The 20,397-nt window shown below is 33.4% G+C and overlaps 2 protein-coding genes across 4 annotated transcripts in view; both read right to left on the bottom strand.

Annotated features, from left to right (window-relative positions):
• Window positions 1-2,347: 2,347 nt before the first annotated feature.
• Window positions 2,348-20,397, bottom strand: part of LOC123542679 (uncharacterized) — a 92,617-nt gene continuing 74,567 nt past the window's right edge. Inside the window, exons 18-21 of the mRNA XM_053531218.1 lie at window positions 6,370-6,642; window positions 5,405-5,514; window positions 5,021-5,155; window positions 2,348-3,963 (exon numbers count right to left, since the gene is read on the bottom strand). Of these exons, the coding sequence (XP_053387193.1) occupies window positions 3,618-3,963; window positions 5,021-5,155; window positions 5,405-5,514; window positions 6,370-6,642 (864 nt within the window). The 3' untranslated portion in view covers window positions 2,348-3,617. The remainder of the gene's footprint in view (window positions 3,964-5,020; window positions 5,156-5,404; window positions 5,515-6,369; window positions 6,643-20,397) is intronic.
• LOC123542389 (von Willebrand factor D and EGF domain-containing protein-like) overlaps window positions 8,867-20,397 on the bottom strand; it is a 47,638-nt gene continuing 36,107 nt past the window's right edge. For 2 of the 3 annotated variants that reach the window (XM_053531664.1, XM_053531666.1), the window contains 2 exons: window positions 15,916-16,152; window positions 8,867-9,004 (listed from right to left, as the gene is read on the bottom strand). In XM_053531664.1, coding sequence (XP_053387639.1) covers window positions 15,976-16,152 — 177 coding nt within the window. In that variant the 3' untranslated portion in view covers window positions 8,867-9,004; window positions 15,916-15,975. Of the gene's footprint in view, window positions 9,005-15,915; window positions 16,153-19,071; window positions 19,155-20,397 lie in introns of those variants that run through there. The other variant, XM_053531665.1, reaches the window with a different exon arrangement.

Below are 20,397 nucleotides of genomic sequence, written 5' to 3'. Positions count from 1 at the left end.
GCTTATTATCCTCCTCGAAGAGGTATGGATGAATTGCGTTGTCCGTCCGTCCGTCTTTCAGTCCGGATGGAGCGTTATCTGAGACACAGTTTGGAGTATTTGAAATGAAACATGGTAGAAATGTTAACTGCTAGAGGAAAATGCCAACCTGCAAGTTTCAGTAAGAAGAAAAAAGTTTATCTCCCTCAATTCATCTATATATTGTATAAATTTAGTGGTTTTATTCAGATTTTCGTCTGTCCGAAGCCATACCTAAGATATGGTTCAGACTATTTTAATGTCTCTTGTACTTATATACATATAGTTCTTATATTGTGTTCCATTGTCTTTCTTTCCATCTGGAACCATATCTAGGACACAGAAACGGTATCTAAAATATGGTAAAAATGCAAATTGGGATTGAACTTAGGAAGACAAACTGTAAAATCTATGGAAATTATTGCCGAGTGAATTTCCATCGGATATCATTGAAAAATCACTTTTTGTGTATTTTTTGACATAAAATGATCAGCTGGACATTTTTAATTACATAAAATAAGACGTATAGACTATAGTTTGAAATACCTTACGTATGATAGCGTGATACGACAATATAATGGTCATCACCTGTGCAGTTAAATTAGTTGATGGTTTCATAATTACATGTGGTATAGAAAAATAAAGATTTCAATGATGTTCGAACCACGTTAATAGTTCATAGTACTATGTTTAACAGCTGTTAAAGCAATCTGCAGATATAAATGAAAAATTCACCAGTTTATTGAATGTTCGTATAAGCAGAGACCTGTTTGAATTAACCACTTGCCTTCAGCAGCCTCTTCGCTAAAATCCAAACTGACCTTTTGTTCTAATTTCAACTTGTGTTAAGCCACCTACCTGTCTTACGTGGTCGAATTATGTTGTTACATTGACTGGATGCTTAATTATATATATGTTTGACTATAATACTAGGAAGTGTCTAGCCGTCCGGTATCCGGACGCCTAGCCTGCGTTCTAGCCGCCCGGTTACCGGACGGCTAAAAAATCTTCAGGGCATTTTCTAGCCGTCCGGTAATATAGATTTCCTAATCAATAAGTAATAATACCTGTTATTTACTAAAGATATCCGATACTTATCTGCAAACATATTTTTTTTTGTGAATACATTCACTTTTGATCGTCTCGAATAAATCATTGCATTATTCAGCCGATAAAACGAAAGTTTGCCGAAATCAGTAATGGCGAGATCGCCGTGACGTCACTCATTAAAATCTGTTTAATCCATTTGGTGGCGGGCATCGGACTTTTTTAAATTTTAACAACTTTTTCACTGGATTTTCAAAATTAAAACAGTTCTGAAACACTTACAATTTCATTCTTTAGTAAACAAATATTTTTTTAAAAAAAATAAGAAAAACTGTTTTAAATGACAGTTTGATGTTTAAACCTTTTAGAAAACGGTAGTTAAACGTTCATAATTAATCCATTTTATTTCGAAATAATAGTCCAATTTAATAAATTGCTTGTTTTATAAGTTTTCCATTCATCAAAAAAATAAAGTTTAGGCCGTTAGAAAAACATTACTTTTTACAAAATAACATGGACGTTCGGCGATCAATGTTTTACCATTTCTAAAAATAGAAGATCTACGGATTTGTATACAAACACGATCTCATTCGTTTTATCGACTGAAAAATCAGTAATCTATTCGAGACGATGAAAAATATTCTTTGGTATGTATTTACAAAATATTTTGTTTACAGATTAGTATTGATATCTTAGGTAAAGTCAAGTCTGGTCAATATTTACTAAAGTCTTATTGTCGGTAGATAAAATAACATTATGATAATTAACAGTTAAACCTATATACATTATTACTTATTCATTAAAAAATCAATTACCGGACGGCTAGAAAATCTTCTGAAGATTTACTAGCCGTCCGATCACCGAACGGCTAGAACGCAGGCTAGGCGTCCGGTTACCGGACGGCTAGACACTTCCATAATACTAATATCTCACCCAGTACCTTTCATTTTTTTGTTAGGTTTAGAGTCACGACAGAATTTTGGTTATATGGCGACTTTTGCAGCTTTTTATGGTGAAGGATAGGCATCTTGATAGAACCAGCGAGCCCCACTAAGCCAGCTAGATGGTTTCCACATATAAAAATGTACACACCAATAGGGCTTTCGAACCAATACCGATAAAGAGCAAGTTATTCGAAGTAGACGACCTCAACCACTTGGCCATGTAGGTACGTAGATCTTTCGTTTAGGTAATCTCATAGATAATGAAACGTTTCACGCACACGCACACGCACACACACACACACACACACACACACGCACAAAACAACACAATAATTAACCCTGGTTAGATATTTATTTAACACCAGATCAGTATTTTACACAATAGTCTGACACATACATTATATTAAGTGTTTTATATTTTATTTATTCTGTTTTATTTTTCTTGCTGCTGGCTATCATTTGACTTCAGCTACTGAAAACTATATCCAGTGGACAATCTGTCGATTGGATTACTTTATTCTTCATATGTGCATCAAACATTGATAAAAGAAAAATATCGTATAACAACAAAATTTGTTTTAACATATAAAGTGATATATCTTAAGAGTCAGTGATGCACTTCATGTAGAAAATATTCAAAATGTTACCAACAGACGGCGAAACGAGCAGCTCTGAGCAAATCGGCCCGTATTTATATTGTTTTATCTGCAGGCCAATATGGGGCCATTGTCATGCGTTTCAATTGCTGATGAAAACTCGTAGATACTGTTTCGACTCATTGTCATACCGGGTGGCCATCAAGCTTTTTTTCTGGCCCATCTGCCGATATTCCAACCATAAGACGACACGTTATCAATGCCGTAAAGAATATTTGTACAAAGTATATTTTTCACTGAAGCATTTTCCTAAGTCAAACCTTTCCTAGGTATAAAGTGGAAGTGCAAGAACATGGTACAAGTCCAAATTAAATGTTTAAGTACGCGTGCAATATCACTACCTAAAGCGTGGTTTTCACCAGTTACTGATCAGAATAATTAGTTTGAGTGTATTACAATTATTTTCTTCGTTCAGTAGATTATACAGTTAATAAATGATGACCTGATGAGTGCGCACGATCAAATTTGTTGCAAGCGACCCGATAAGAGATCTGGCGGTGGCTGCGTGAACAAACCATGTCCAACATTTCATGCAATCAAGTAGCGCAAAACAAAAATTTGAAGAGCCTGTACAATAAATCCATAAAATTTGATACAAATATAAAAGGAATATTAGTAAAAAATCAGCAACTAAAAATCAAATGTGAAGAAAAAAAGGACAGACCAGTCTACAAATAAATTTACCAAATGAAGTAAAGAAAAGCAACATGGTTACCAAGTCGAGAAGAAAACAGAAAAGCGCACATAATTGAAAGTTAATTCTCTATAAAAAAAACAAACAAACAACAACAACAAAAAAAAAATTATCACAAATTAATACACATGTTCACAGAAGTCTACTTAAACGTATAACATAAAATGTTGTCCGTCCGATTTCCAAATGCATGTTTGACTCGTACCATACAACAAAAAGAGTAAGGTTTAGCTAAACAGTTTTGCTTTTGATCATTATTTAATTCAATTTCAGGGAAACAACCGATATCACCCTCTCGGGTTGCTCATTTTCCGCTTCAGCCACAGTCAGATTAGGCTCTTTGACTTCATCAGTGTCATTATACTGAAGAACTTCACCAGTGGTTGTACATCTCTTCTCTACTGTAGGTATTTCGCTACCCTTGTCGACATGGTGTGCAGGAAGTGAGTTCGTCCACACATTCCTTCTCCATACTGGTTTAGCTGCATCGAAGGCACTTATATCTGGTAAATCTGTCGCAGTATCTGGTATATTGTTTGATGTTACGGGGAGTTGTGTACCAGCCAATGTAGACTGGAAATTTGACTGTACATCTCCGACTGTGCTACAGTGCGTAAAACAAAAGAAATGAAAAACTCCTTCTTCTTAAGTCTTACTGACTGTGCTAGTAATTTCATATTTTAAACATCTACCCGACATAATTTTGAATGCTTCTGTAATGTCAATGAACTCGGTTATTTTATTCAATCCTATCTGAAGTGAAAAAAGGAAACTCGGACATTACTAAACAAAAGCATATCTTTTAAAAAGATGGCGAATTGTATGTTTATGAGGTTTTCATATCATTTGTGTTATTCTATCATCTCCCTAACATTTTGCTAAAAAATAAACATGACACTTTAAAGAATAAAATGGTTCTCTTTTAATTTTTCACAAAAGTTTCGTAGGTGTGCAGCTTTGTTTCGTTTTTTTTTCTAGACGAATAATTACGGCAGTGGTATGGAAGACACCTCTACTTAGAAGACTTTATCGATGGGCTAATCATATCCTTATTCATGTCATACGCAGACCGTATTCAGCTCTCTCTATAAACTGATATATGTTGGTATTTGAACAGGTTTTTAGTAAATTTATTAAACTTACTTATTAGGTTTAGATACATCAATATTCTTGCCAAATATACTGAGCGAAACGTAGCTTTAAAACTGTAAACAACGGCATTAAGGATAAACGCTTCGTCTGACATTTCACTCAGCGATGCACAATCAGCAGAGTGAAAAAATAGAAACTTTCGTACAATCAGACAGAGGGTTGCATAAATCTTTCATTTTGATAAATTATCTATAATGCGTTATAAAGTAATCTGATTTGCAAACTTCAGTCACGTAGGAAGGATTAGTCCAGGTAACGAATTGCCTGTTATTTGTTTGGCATTCTGAAGTCAAGGTTGCATTCGCTTTCATATGTATTTCCTTAATTATTCCTTCCTGATCTTATACTTTTGATTTTATTCCTAAACATACTAACTTTGATGTCAATGTTCACATTGTTTTGAAATATTCTATGAATATAACTAGCAAGAAAATACGTCTAGCCTAAAATTTACTAAACGAACATTGCAATTTTAAGTGAACTTTATTTCATTTTTATAAAATCATTACCGGTGTTTCTTTGACCCCTTGCAGCAAAGGAGATATACCAGTACACCAGTTACCATAGCAATAAACAGAGAACTGCTGATTATTCCAGTCAAGACTCCCATTGTAAGCCATGAACTTGATTCTTCACAATTACCTGCAAGATGAATCATTATTATAAATATTCACAAATACATGCAAGTTGAATTATTGTAAATGTTCACAACTACATGCAAGTTGAATCATAGTAATTGTTCAAATGACATACTGTTTCTAATTTTATGTTCTCGTTTGCTTTCTTATTTTGATTAACTGTTATTAACTGTTTTTGTACTTAAAAATTCTCTGACTTTGGCAGTAATATATACAACTCGGCAAAGAATTATTCAACAGAACTGGAACTTTCCTTTCGACCAACTGTAGGGGTCTGTTTCAGGATCACAGAGAAAACATTCATCTGTATTCAGTACTTTAGAGTTGTGTTCGACACACGTAGCATCGATAAAACAGTATCTGGTCTGAAATAGAAAAATAAAGATTATAATTACATAAATATGACTATATTTTCATAAAAGCAGAAACACACATCGAGTGATCTTTTTGAAGAAAATAATCTCAAATGATTTTTCTAAATTATAATGATGATGTCAAGATATTTTATATGATCATAATAAATGCCTACGACTTTTATAATATAAGAAATTAAATCGGTCGAATCGCTAAAGTGACTTTGTCTTAGACAAACTGTGCTGTATGACCTCTGTTAAACCACAGAGCTGGTGGAACCTATACGCCATATACAAACATTTCCTCTGAGTGCCTTGCCTTACGAATTCGTGAATCAATGATTTTTAAATGATTTAAATCGCAAGCTCAGAATCTTAAGGGATCGGTCAAATTACACAATAGCAAACAACTGATGATGTTCAGCTTAATCTTCCATAGGAAGAACTACCACACTTAGATGGTCTTCTGTTTGAAGTTGGTGTCATACGATGTCTTTGAATGAAAAACATACTAGTCCTGTTGACTAGATGTTCATCCTATGCCTTCTTAATCAAAACCGTAACTCCTAAATGCTTAGCTCAGATATGCTATAATGTTCAATTCCCGGCCAGGACTGAAGCATTACCGGTCTGCTACATATAAGTCGACTGGTTCCCTTTAAATATTGCATAAGGTAGAATGTGAGAAAGTGGGGTCCAACTATGACAACACTCACGTGATTCAACCATAAAGTACCCAAAACGTAAAACAAATCATATAATCAACATAAAGAGGGACAGTCGCTATTTGTTTTTATACATCCAAATCATAAATTATTCTGCTCTTAATGTTATTGAATAAATTATTTCACACAGGGCTTATTGTACCTTTAATTCAAAGGTGACATTTCCGGCTATCTCAACTTGCTGTAGACATGTTGTGTCATAGACAAACGCAGTATTAGTTTCCCCATAATTAACGCCGTCATTGCTAACAGTAAATTCGTACATAACAACAAACAGCTCGTCGACGTCATTTTCTTCGGCAGCGGAACGTTTCTTCAACACTGCAGGAGCACAGCATTCTCCGGTAAAGATATCTTTATAGTCACCGACATGTGTAGAGTTGACTTCTTTCATACGCGTGCCATTGAAATACACCTGACGGAAAATAAAAATGAAAAAAAACTTCTAATGGTCACAAATAAATATACTACTTTCGTATTCATATTAGTAAACACAATTATGGAGCAATACGAATTAAATTATTCTTGTTTTACTATTTAGTTCCGTCTTTTTAAATGAAAATAAATTATAGATAAATCGAAAACTGTTCAACAGCAGTTATCCTATTCTACTTATAACGACAATTTGTACTGAAGTGCGTTAACTACCAGTGCAGTGCGTGTACGTTAGCTATATATAATCCCGAATTTCTAGTTTTATACATACATCGCATGCATTGTTCATTATATACATTATATACATTCATTATATTTTCTATAATTAAACTACTTTCTATTGGACACAACTTCTACATTTCAAAAAATAATGGTATATTCAATGATTTTCACACATGAAATATAAGTCCTAAAATAGAATTGTTAACAGTTCACTTTGTGTTTCATTAGTTCATCATCACTCATCATAAACAATCATAAACATCATCATCATCATTTCATTCTTCATCATAATCGTTCATCATCATTTATCGAATCATCAATGATCATTCTTGATCATTTCAATTACCACTGGTCATCATAATAAGCATTCATCATCCAATTGTCAGACAACGTCCTTATTATCATCACTTATCAATTTCATTCAATCATCATGACTTATCAAATAATTATTCGTTATCACTTTTATTATTTGTCATCATTCTTATCATCCTTCATGAGCATAATATCAAAACTCAATATAATTACTCATCATCAAATCATCGTCACTCTTATTCATTGTATACACTAATTAGCATTCTTTAAACATTCACCCGATCATCAGCACTCTTACCCCATTATTAACAGTCATCATTCATTCATTCAATCATCATCATCATTAACTATCAAATCAGAATTCAAAATCATCATCATTATGATTCATCCTTTTCATCATTCCATCATCATAGCTCATCATCATTATCCTTATTCATTGTTCTCATTCACCATTATCATCTTCATCATCATCATCATCATCATCATCATCATCTTATTCTTCTTCTTCTTCTTCTTTCTCTTCTTCTTCTTCATTTATAATATAAAACAATTGTTTACCAGTGGGCCATAGACTATGATATGATGTTCACAGGCAGACAGATATATTGACTTTGTCTTAGCCTCAAGGAATAGAACATTCTTCCAGTGAATATCAGACCATATTCTACAATCCACTTATAAGTAATCGTTTAGTATATTTCCATACACATACGATCACATATTGTTATTTATTATGATCCCGCATCGTTAGTTATATATTTATTAAAGATATCTGATGTTATAAATATTATGTAAGTCACAAAATGTGAACTAGATAACTAATCATACCTTGCTCTTGCTAATATCACATATGAAACCATCAAAGATGTTGTCTGTCCTTATTTGGAAACATGTGCAATCGTCATCAGCTGTTATTTCACAGATTCCATCTCCTTCTATGTAATACACGACAGGTGGAATTCTTATGTCTATGCTACAGTAAGGTCCACGAAATGTACCATTGCAGTCACAAAACCCTAAATAGTTTTGATATTGTCAGACGTATGAATAGGAAATACTATGTTGTCATTAGTTATTATGTTGCCATGTTGTCTTTTTGTTTGAAATTGAAATACATTTTTTATATTCGACCTTGTAAAACAGACTAGATGTGACTGCTATTGAAGTTTTTATGTTCTGTCATCGCCCCTTGTATTAGGGTCATGAATATTATTTTGGTTTCTTGTTACAGCTCTGAAAACCAGTTAAAAAGTACCTGTTTCGGCGCACGCACCATTTCCACTACAGTTATTCAAACAAGTTTGTAAGCGAAATGAATTTACAATGTCTGTATTGTTTGCAACATATACAGGATTCAAGCCGAGTATTGTATCCGCAGCCTTGTTGAGAACAGTTGTATGTGCTTCCACCCACGCGGTATCATTTCCTTGCTAAAATGATATACAACATACTATTAATATTATAACTGTCATGTTATGTACAAAAATGTATGCACTATTTTGTACGTGTCATATAGTTTCCCTACCATAACCAAAGCATCTGCAGCAATAGCGAGAACATTTAAGTTGTAAGAATGAAATGGAACAATAGTTTCAAACCATTACGTTAAAAGTAAAGTGAACTGGAGATAAATGTACATGGCAATACATTAACGTTACTTACAGTTAAATCATACACACATTGCTCAACAACTTTATCTGGATCTTCCTCGAGAGTTTATCCGGAAATTCCTGAACTGCTGGCGTTGTATAAATGGAATGGTTACAAAATTTGAAAGCTTCGTCTTCTGTAAAATTCCCCGTGCTTCTCTTAACAAATATAAAATAATAATAATAATAATACAATAATTGCAGAAGTAAAGTTTACAGCGAGTTTTATAATTATTTCCTGATTTCAATAAATCGATTTCAATAAATGAAAATAACAAATACTACACACTTCAACAGAAAATTTATATCTAGTTACATAAGGTGTGAAATAGTGTCCAATGTTCACTTTTTCTAATAAATATAATAAATATTATCTCATATAAACTATCTAGTTAAATCAATTGTTGTTTGTTGGGTACAGCTTTAGGTCAAATGACGACTGTCCAGTTGTTCGCGATGGAGGAACACCCCGCCGAGCATTACCGGTATTTCAGACAAGGACATGCATGTGAGTAAAACTACCGACCTTCTGCAAGTCAGCTGTACGACTTTCTCACATGAAAGAATTCTTCACACAAAGCGGTTTCGAATCCACGGCGATGAGGGACAAATGATTCGATATTAACGACTATAACCTCTCGGCCACAATAGAGGCTTCCTATTTCAATAAAGGATTTTTAATATATCAAATCATATAATAGTTTTATTTCTGTATTTTGTACAGATAATGAAAAACTAGAATTGTAAACTCCTTGAAAATATTTCATTAACATGTTAAGATAAGGTTAATTATTAACAAAAATGTTGATGATATATAAGACAAGGGTGCCATATTCACAAAATACACCCGTCGACAGTTTGTTAGAAGAAAAGTTTTTGTTACAGAACTGCCCATATGATTCAAAATTACGAAAATAAGGGCTATCGTTAAAAACGACGGATGCCCGAATTGCATATTTGTCAGTGGGTGTAGCTAAGAATTTTAGTCTTAGTAGGTCCTTAATCCAGGAACCCATGTGAAAAGTCACCTTTCATATAATAATAATTTATGCATTTTATAATAAAGGTCACAGTGACCTTCACATTTTACCTACTGATACTGACCTCCAAATTGGTATCATTGGTGTCATTAAAATGAACTTTGAAATCAATAGGAGGAATCATGCACCTTTCGTATTAATTTTTATAATTGACGTCACATTGATCTTGAAATTTTACGTAATAACCTTGACCTAAAAAGAGTGTCACGAGTGACCTATATATAAAATTTAGTAGAAACAGTCATCAACCCACTTGAAGGCCATACAAAAAAATTTCATTCTTACATTTGACCTTTGACCTCTAAGTGTAACCTTTATCTTAGACATTGGGACCTGGATCTTGCGCATGACGCTCCGTCTCATTATGGTAAACAATTGTGCCTAGTTACATCAAAACCCCTCCATGCATGAAGAAGAAATACTCCGGACAATGTTGTCATTCTTGTATTTGACTTTTGACAGCTAAGTGTGACCTTGACCTTAGTTGTTTTAGAGACCTGGTTCTTGCGTTTGACACTCCTTCTTATGATGGTGAAAAATTACGCCAAGCTACATCAAAATCCCTTTATGTATGAAGAAAAATGTTCCGGACAAAGTTGTTCTTGAATTTGACCTCGAAGTGTGACATTGATCTTGGCTTTAAGGCCAGGACCCTAACTGCACGAAAAAATCTTAAGTAATTGCTTAGCTAAGTCTGTTATTTCAAATGCTTGCTTTTGCTCTTTATGCGTCTTTAATGTTGACATTTTATCTATAGTGAGTAGGTTATAGGAAAAAGATGTTTCCTTTTGTGAAGAAAGCACCAAACTTTGTATGTAACTATTTTGAAGTATGCTGAATTCAAAAAAAGGAGGAGACACGCAGTTCGCTAACCGCAATTAGCTTTAAATGAGGCCCCAAAAAGGGACCTATATTTTATTTATTTTAATCATATATTTTTGAAAGCAATGTCCAAAAGGTTAATTTAAAACCAAAATAAGTAACTATTATTGACATAATATTTATTTAGTTACATTTTATACACATTTGATATATAGGACACTAAAAAATGACATAGATGAGGCCCTAAAAGGGGGAAAATTGTTTAAAAATTTCATGTACAGGATGACTTTATTTTTAAGTGTGAATATTATATCACTCAGGTAAACAAAACTAATTTTAGTATTTAATTATATCAAAATATTATTTAAACATTCTTTACAGGTTCATTAAGGGTATTTTATAAAACAAGTTCACATATACGTAGTACTACATGTAATTCATATAATCGATTTTACAGTACTTATATTTACATGGGGTACCGATAGTTTGATTTCCCTATGCATATTATTAAGCATTCAAAAGAGCAGCTATAGAAGGGGTTATTTTGTGTTTTTCTTGTAATTCAATACCTAATTTAAATTCATGTAAAACGTATTATACAAAACATAATTTATATGTTTTTCAAGACAATTAATGACTTCAAGCTAAAGCATACGATCATCCTAATGCTTTCTTTACAACAAAAGAAAATGGAATGTGAACTAAATGTATTGTTGTATTTATTATTAATTTATACTATATTCAATACAAATTTATTTGAATTAGATAAAGATTTCAAGTTGTAGAATCAGTCTAAATTCCGATTTCTTGAAAATAGCACTGGTATTGTAGGATAGATTAACCTTTGTACGGTTTGAACCAATGACCTTCCTATTGATCTGACAACACCTTTACCACTAGACGGTCTCTCTCACTGAACCCCTCTACAGAGCTTATAACAATAAACATTTCTAAAGTGCAGTGATTTACTGCAGACACTCCAAGAACATAAAAATAGTTTAAGATAAAAATATGATACAGAAATAAAGAGGGTCATACCAAATTGAGTTAGATGTAAATTTTTTAAGGTAAAGATTAATCGATTAGTTTATAAACAATGTCTCCTTAAAATATACTAGCCGTCCTAGTTATAATCATAGCTGGTATGTGCTCTTTGTCCAGTACAGTGTTAGGAATACCTCTCAGTAGCGCAGTTATAAGTCCTAGAATAATTGCTTGTTTAGGGTAATGTCCCAAACATTTTTTGTGAACTTACAAAAGTTGAAATCAGGTTACCCTAAACAACCCTTTCAATATTTAACTAAAACTGTAATAGGTTTGCCAGTATTTCACTCTCAAGTACATATGTCTTCAAAATGTCTAAGTACACAGGATTGGCTTGATACATTTATATCTGCCTTTGTATGTATTCATGTAGTTGCATTGATCAGTTTCCTTTAACTTATAGCAGCTAATTATGAAGTGTATTACATAATCAAAGCCAAGTACCAGTTTTCTTGACCATTTCTAGTTGACAGGATTAGCAATGTCAATGTATGCTATAAATGCCTGTCTACAACCTGCTTGATACAATGATATTTTCTACATAAGTGAACATCTCTCAGGGGGTGCTTTCAATACGTCTAATTGCTTAAGAAAATATATTCTCTGGCTTCATTTTGATATTTCTGCAAACGTATTAAGACAGTATCACAACCAGATAATGCATTATAAAGAATGTTAGCTTTAAGTCTACGTTCTTTCATGTTTCCTGTTGGAGTTTTGTCCTTGTTTTTATGCCAAAAAGACGGCTTACTACGGTATTAGCCAGCATGTACCAGACCTGTTTGAAACCGCCAAATGAAGCTACAGTTAACAACTAGCAAACTGTTTTACTATAGAAAGTAGCAGTCTGTATCAGTGTTGGTTGCTCGTAACATTATGCCTTTGTGGTTTTGTTTTTATGCATTTACGGCAAACAAATGTGTACCATTTCGCATACCAGTTAGTGCACCACATGTGACTTCAAACTTTTGGAACAATACATGGTCGTGTTATGGACAAAGGTAGCAAGCTGTAAGTCAGTAAATGGTGCCAGATAAAATTCTAGTTCCTAAAGGAAATAGACAGCATGAAAACATCTAAATTACCTGATGTTCACATTTCTAATATTTATATATGAAGCCATGTTTGTGGAGAGACATTAAGGTATGGACATACTAAATAGCAGGCCTTCTTTATTCTAGATAAAGTTGACAAATTTCAAATGGCTACAGCACAGAGCAGGACCCGTTTTAAATGTCTGTAGCTTACATTTTTACATTTTCTTAAATAATATTGTCAGTGCTGAAAAAAAACATCAAATGGGAGTCATGTACTTCAGTCAAACAAACCAACTACAGTATCAACTAAAAATGATACCCCAAATTGTATGACCTACATTTCCATAATAAATCAGTCATGCTATCATATTATTGCAAAAATGCTTCCTACATGTCAAGGATAGACCTGTTATGTGGTTTCAGCAAACAAAATGTAAAAAAGGAAGGAAAAAAGCTCTACAGAGCAAAGGAGGACTCTTTGAATGCGCCATTTTTGCAACTACCATGATTTTTTCCGTGCCAGTTTTCTCTTTAATGTCTGTATACCTTAATTGTGACCCTTGCATTGCTTAATTCTGTTGAATCTGGATTGACCAGTAATGACACTTGACTTTCATTACTATGTACACTTCATTGAACCAATTAAATGCCAGTGCAATAACACATTCATGTATAAGAAATATAAATTTGTCAAACAAATGTATTAGAGAAGTACTGGGAAACCTGTTACAATTCTTAGATATCTATTGAATGGGTGTAAATATCAGTTTCTTTTAATTTATGGGTCTTTGGATGAGTCGTTTGATTTGAAAACTTGATTAGGTCATATTATACTGTTATGTAACATACAAAAATGATCCATTGAAGGGCCTCTCTTTTTATATAAACCCATTGCCCTAATAAAAATACAGATATATAGGTTAACTCATGGACCTAAACATGTGAATATTTTTTACTTTTTTTTTTATATGTTATACATTTGATCCATGAATTCTGTTTTTTTACTTATGTTAAGTTCAGAAATATGATATTTAACGATTGAAATAAATTAATTTGCCCTTAAAATGTGATTTTTAACAATTTCCCCTTTAAGGACCTCATATTATTTTTCCTGAGTCATGTATATTGAGTGTGTATAAAATGTAATTGAATAAATTTTGTGTCAAGGTTTATAATTGGTTAAGGTAATGAATTAACATTTTTGAAATTGTTGTAGATATACTTAATTGAAATAAATAAAAGGTAGTTCCCCTTTGGGGCCTCATGTTTCGGTCTATTCAAGTCAACAAATCGTATATGTAGTCCATTTCCGATCCAGTAACACTTTATAATAAAACTTTCATTTTTTCTTCATAAGAAACATCTTTTCACACGTAGTTATGAAATTAAACATACAGTAAAATATGATTGCCTCCCTTTTTAGTATGTATCTTGAGAATTAAAAGTATTTTGTAGTAAACTTTGTATATTGTCAATACCAATTGGTTGTTTGGCTATGCTAGTGATATGTTATCCATGTTTAGATCATATGAAACATTACTTTATAGATAAATTTCAATTTAAAGGAAAAAATATTATTATTTTCAAGACATTTTTACCTCCCTTTTTTAAACTGATTTAAAAGGAGGTTCCAGTGCAGATATAGCGTGTCTCCTCCTCTTGTAGGATTTGGGATACCTTAAAGTAATTTCATGCAAACTTTGGTGCTTTCTTCACAAAGGGGAACATCTTTGCCATTTTTTGTTCCATATCTTACTCGCTACTATATCAGAACCATATATGACTATTTCATAGATCAAAACACAACAATTCTGAATTTTTGCAGAAAAGGGAGTATAGAAATAAGAAATTTACTTCAGAAAATAGTTCATTATATTGTGCTCAAATAGAAGTATCATATTTGCATGACTGAAATAAGTACTTCAGACAAATACAACTAATCATAGTAAAATTTAGCTTTAAATACATTGTAATAAATTATTGAAAAAATCAACATTAGATAACAATAGCTTGAGCAATAGCATGATTTTAAGATAACAGACTTAACTAAGATATAACTAAAATGTTTTCGTGAAGTTGGAGTCTAGTTCTTGCGCATGACACTCCGTCTCATTGTGGTGAACATTTGTGCCAATCCTTCCTGCTGGAAGAAGTACTGCTCCGAACAAATTCATTAGTTTATCTGACCTTTGGCATCTTAGTGTGAGTTTGACCTTGGACCCAGAGAACTGAGACATGCGCATGACACTCCGTCTCATGATGTGAACATTTGTGCCCAGTTACATTCCAAATTCCCCCATGCCTGAAGAAAACATGCTCCGGTCAAAGTTGTCATTCTTGAGTTTAATCTTTGACCTATAAGAGGGACCTTGACCTTAGACCTAGGGACCTGGTTCTTGCGTATGACATTCCGTCTCATGATGGTGAACATTATTGCCAAGTAGTTACATCAAAGTCCCTTCATGCATGAAGAAGAAATGCCTCGGACAAAGTTTGCGTACGCCGCCCTACCTTTCACCCGACAAGCGCGTTCCCACAATACGTCCGTCTTTTAGACAGGCGTATAAAAAGGAGAAATTAAGCTAACGACGACCATACTAGACGCAATCTTGGATAATATTATGGGAACTAAAGTGTGTGTGAAACGGTTATTGTCAGTAGGAGTATGTGTTGTTTCCATGACGGAAACTTAACAATGGAGTAATGATTGTGAATAAGTTAATAAAAGAAGTAAAAAAAACCCCCAGACATTTGTCCTAGAGTTGAAGTCTGATACTGAAATTTCGTATATGTATGTTTCTCATTATTTTAAGCTCAGTTCACCTTTTCAATGAATTGAATCTAAATGTTCATATAAAAAATAAACAAAAATATGTTTTTACTAATTCAAGATGTTAGTGTTTTTTCAAAAGGCGGCCATTAAAATCTTTTATGCCATTATGGATTCCTTAGCTCGCACTAATGTCATACATTAGTTTAATCAGAATCAATCATACCCTTAAAAAATCTACAAACAAATATTAACATAACAAGCCACACACACCTTGAAATAAGCCTCGTTTTAGCAATGATTGTCCTGCTTTTATTATGCATGATCTTTCACATATTTGTAATGAAAGTATGGTACCTCCAACTATCAGCGAATTTATAACTCCAGTTGTTATCATCAGAAATGGTAATATCGTCTCTATGTGATGATAATATCGTCTCTATGTAGCAGATCATTAGATACATCACCGTCGAAGTATCCGCACAAACCGACTACGTTGCCAAAATCTTTTGCCGACATATATATGTCGATGTTCATTGTATCACTCCATGTATGAAGAAATATGCCGATTATTGTACCTATCGGAGTTCTGACCTAAACAATAAATGAACTTTGGTTATTAAAATTAAAAAAAAATGTAATCAACCTTCAAGTTAATAGTATGTCATAAATACATTCTAGCAGAGCAATATCAGGGCACAAAGAAAGCGTTTATACGTTCTAATACAAGGAAGATCGATTCCAGTGCTAGCTTAATGCGGTTATACATTCTAGACAGGGAAGAGCTATCCCAATTCTACCTGAATGCGGTTATACATTCTAAGACAGGGAAGAGCTATCCCAGTGCTAGTTGAATGCGGTTATACATTCTAAGACAGGGAAGAGCTATCCTAGTGCTAGTTGAATGCGGTTATACATTTTAAGACAAGGCAGAGCTATACCAGTGCTTGCTGAATACGGTTATACATTTTAAGACAAGGCCGGGCTATACCAGTTCTATTTGAATGCGGTTATACATTCTAGGCAGAGCTAAACCAGTGCCAGTAGAATGCTGTTATACATTCCAGGAAGAGCTAAAGCAGTGCTAGCTGAATGCGGTTATACATTCTAAGACAAGGCAGGAATATACCAGTTCTAGTTGAATGCAGTTATACATTCTAGGCAGAGCTAAACCAGTGCCAGCTGAATGCGGTTAAACATTTCAGGCAGAGTTAAACCAGTGCTAGCTGAATGCGGTTATACATTCTAAGACAAGGCAGAGCTATACCAGTTCTATTTGAATGCGATTATACATTCTAGGCAGAGCTAAACCAGTGCCAGTTGAATGCGGTTATACATTTTAGGCAGAGCTAAAGCAGTGCTACCTGAATGCGGTTATACATTCTAAGACAAGACAGAGCTACACCAGTGCTAGCTGAATGCGGTTATACATTCTAAGACACAGCATAGCTATACCAGTGCTTGCTGAATGCGGTTACACATTTAAGACACAGCATAGCTATACCAGTGCCAGGTGAATGCGGTTATACATTCCAAGACAAAGCAGAGCTATACCAGTGCTAGCTAAATGCGGTTATACATTCGGAGACAAGGCAGAGCTATACCAGTGTTTGCCGAATGCGCTTATTCATTATGAGACAAGGCAAAGCTATATCAGTGCTTGCTGAATATGGTTACACATTCTAAGGCACAGCATAGCTATACCAGTGCTTGCTGAATGCGGTTACACATTCTAAGACACAGCATAGCTACACCAGTGCCAGGTGAATGCGGTTATACATTCCAAGACAAAGCAGAGCTATACCAGTGCTAGCTAAATGCGGTTATACATTCGGAGACAAGGCAGAGCTATACCAGTGCTTGCCGAATGCGCTTATTCATTATGAGACAAGGCAGAGCTATATCAGTGCTTGCAGAAGCTAGCTGAATACGGTTTTACATTTTTAGAAAAGGAAGAGCTATACCAGTGCTTGCTGAATGCGGTTTTACAATATTATACAGGGCAGAGCTATTCCAGTGCTAGCTGAATACGGTTATACGTTCTTAGACAAGGCAGAGCTATACGAGCGCTAATTGAATGTGGTTATACATTTATATACAAGCAGAGCTATACCAGTGCTAGCTAAATGTGTTTACACATTTTAAGAAAAGACAGAGATATACCAGTGCTAGTTGAATGTGGTTATACATTCTAATACAAGGCAGAGCTATACCAGTGCTTGCTGAATGTCGTTATACATTCTAAAACAAGGCAGAGCTATACCAGTGCTAGATGAATGAGGCAATACATACAACAAGAAAGTTCAACTACAACATTGCTAGATTAATGCAGTTTTATATTCTAAGAGAAGGCAGAGCTATACAAGTGCTAGCTGAATGAGGCCATACATACTAAGAGATAGTTCAACTACAACATTGCCAGCTGAATGCGGTTATAAATTCTAAGATAAGGCAGAGCTATATAAGTGCTAGCTGAATGCGATTACACATTCTAAGACACAACATAGCTATACCAGTGCTAGCTGAATGTGGTTATACATTCTAAGAAAAGAAAGAGCTGTACCAGTGCTTGCTGAATGCGGTCATATATTCTAAGACAAGGCAGAGCTATACCAGTGCTAGCTGAATGCAGTTATACATTTTAAGACAAGGCAGAACTATACCAGTGCTAGCTGAATGCGATTATACATTCTAAGACAAGGCAGAGCTATACCAGTGTTTGTTGACTTGATGTTTAGTTTAGTTAACCAACACAGTTTATGCTTAGAAATAGAAGACAATAATTGACAATGAATGGTGATATCCGCCATAATCAAAATTGTTGTATTGTATATTTCAAATTTGTTTCACCAAAATGACAACTTACAAATACAAATTGTAGTCACGCAACTTGATAATATATCTCTAGCGTACGATTTTACATTTATGTGTGTAAATTGAATTGATGGCAATATCTAATTATTAAATACAAATTGCATCACTGAAATCTTCAAATTTTAATTCCTCGGTGCTCTCGGTGTCATGATTGACAATGATGATAGATAATGATGTTGATTATGTGCGACGAATGATTATGATGATATTTTGATGAAAGATGATGAAGAGTGATGATTTTTGTTGTTGGTGATGATGATAAGTTTTTATTGACGAGTGATGTTTGATGACGATGAGTGATAGCTAATGTTGTTGATGATAATGAATAAAGAATTATGATTTATGTTTGATTATGATGATGAAAATGATTACGATGATGGGCAAATAACAGGTTGTGAATATCAACGTTGATCGCCTTCCATGAGAAAATGTTACTTCTGAATGAATATAAATGAAACTCTGTATTTATTCCAAAAAATATGTTAGGAGAAAGCCCAAAACTAAATACAAATGTATATGTTATAGTATGCTTCAATATGCTCTGGATCAATGAATACTTTCATTTATAGGTTATGCAATAATGTGTTTTGAGGGAATAAATGAACCTGCTGATGTAACTTCGGACTTACTTTATATTACCTTTAATGTAAACGATGGTCTACCAGGATTCTGTTCCTCTATGTCTTGGCACGTGGAGTCAAAGACATACATCTTGTTGAATTCTCCATAATGAATCCCAATAAAAAGAATTCATTATTAATAGTTAAATTACAAGGTAAAATTGAAAAAGAAATGAAAGCTATGGTTGATTCTATTAAAGAACTTGAAGAGAAATCTGATTTGACAGATATTCAGATGAGAGAAGTATTCAGAACCAATTTTGAAATAATGTACAATCAAGTTCAGGAATTAAAAGATAGTATGATTAAACATGAAGAACTAAAAAACAAGATTACTGAAGCCGAGAAAAAGTTACAAAATATGTATCAGTTAGAAATCAGAACAGAAATAAATAAACTAAATACTGACTTTACAAAAAAGAATCAATATTTACTCAATACATTTTCAAATAAATTTGCAGAATATAAATCTGAATTGGAAAAGGCAGCTTCACAAAGAGGTGATGATCATGACACAGCATTAGATAACCTTAAAAAAGAGCTTAATTCTAAAATAGAAAATTTTAAGAAACAACTTCGGATCTTGATTAGTAATGTCGACACACGTCACAAGTTAAAGTACGCAGACTTAAATACACTTACAGAAATATTACAAAAAGATACAGCGCAGATTAATGCTAAAGTTGAAGAAAATAAAAATAAACTGGACTTTGTAGTTGAAAAATCAGTTAAACAAGGAGATTTAATTACCTCTAATACTGAAGCAATTTCCACTAATGCAGAAGAAATTACAAAAGTAAAAAACTGCATTTTTAAAACAAGAAACACGATTAGCTATAACAAAAAATACTGTTGACAATTTGTCCGCTTCTGATGTAGCTACAACAAAACGACATGATGATTTAGCTGAAGTAATTCTTAAACTTAATGAAAATTATAATACTTTGGAAGAAGAACTAGAAACAGTAAGACGTGAAGTGTTTCTTTTTGAATACTACAATAGCAGACAACTACATGTAAATCAATATCTTGATTCAAATAGATATGACATTGAAGATAAACAGTTACAACAAAAGGTATTAGAAACGGATTTTTTTTGCATTATTTGGAATACGAGCTAATAAGATTACAGATTATAAAAGTTTTATTAAAATAAATCAAAAACTTGTCATCTTTCATGGAGTGGAGGTGAATGTATTTCTAGTCCAACAAGATGGGGATTACATAACTGAAGTAAACATTATCATAATCATAGTAAGACGCTATCTTGATAAAAAACATACTTTTAAATTTATTTTGACTGGTGGGGTGATCAGACAAATGGAAAAGAGTATATATCACCTGA

The sequence above is a fragment of the Mercenaria mercenaria genome, chromosome 19, assembly GCF_021730395.1.
Source record: "Mercenaria mercenaria strain notata chromosome 19, MADL_Memer_1, whole genome shotgun sequence".
Taxonomy (NCBI): domain Eukaryota; kingdom Metazoa; phylum Mollusca; class Bivalvia; order Venerida; family Veneridae; genus Mercenaria; species Mercenaria mercenaria.
The sequence above is the reverse complement of the archived record's forward strand: the minus strand, read 5'-3'. Positions and strand labels throughout refer to the sequence as shown.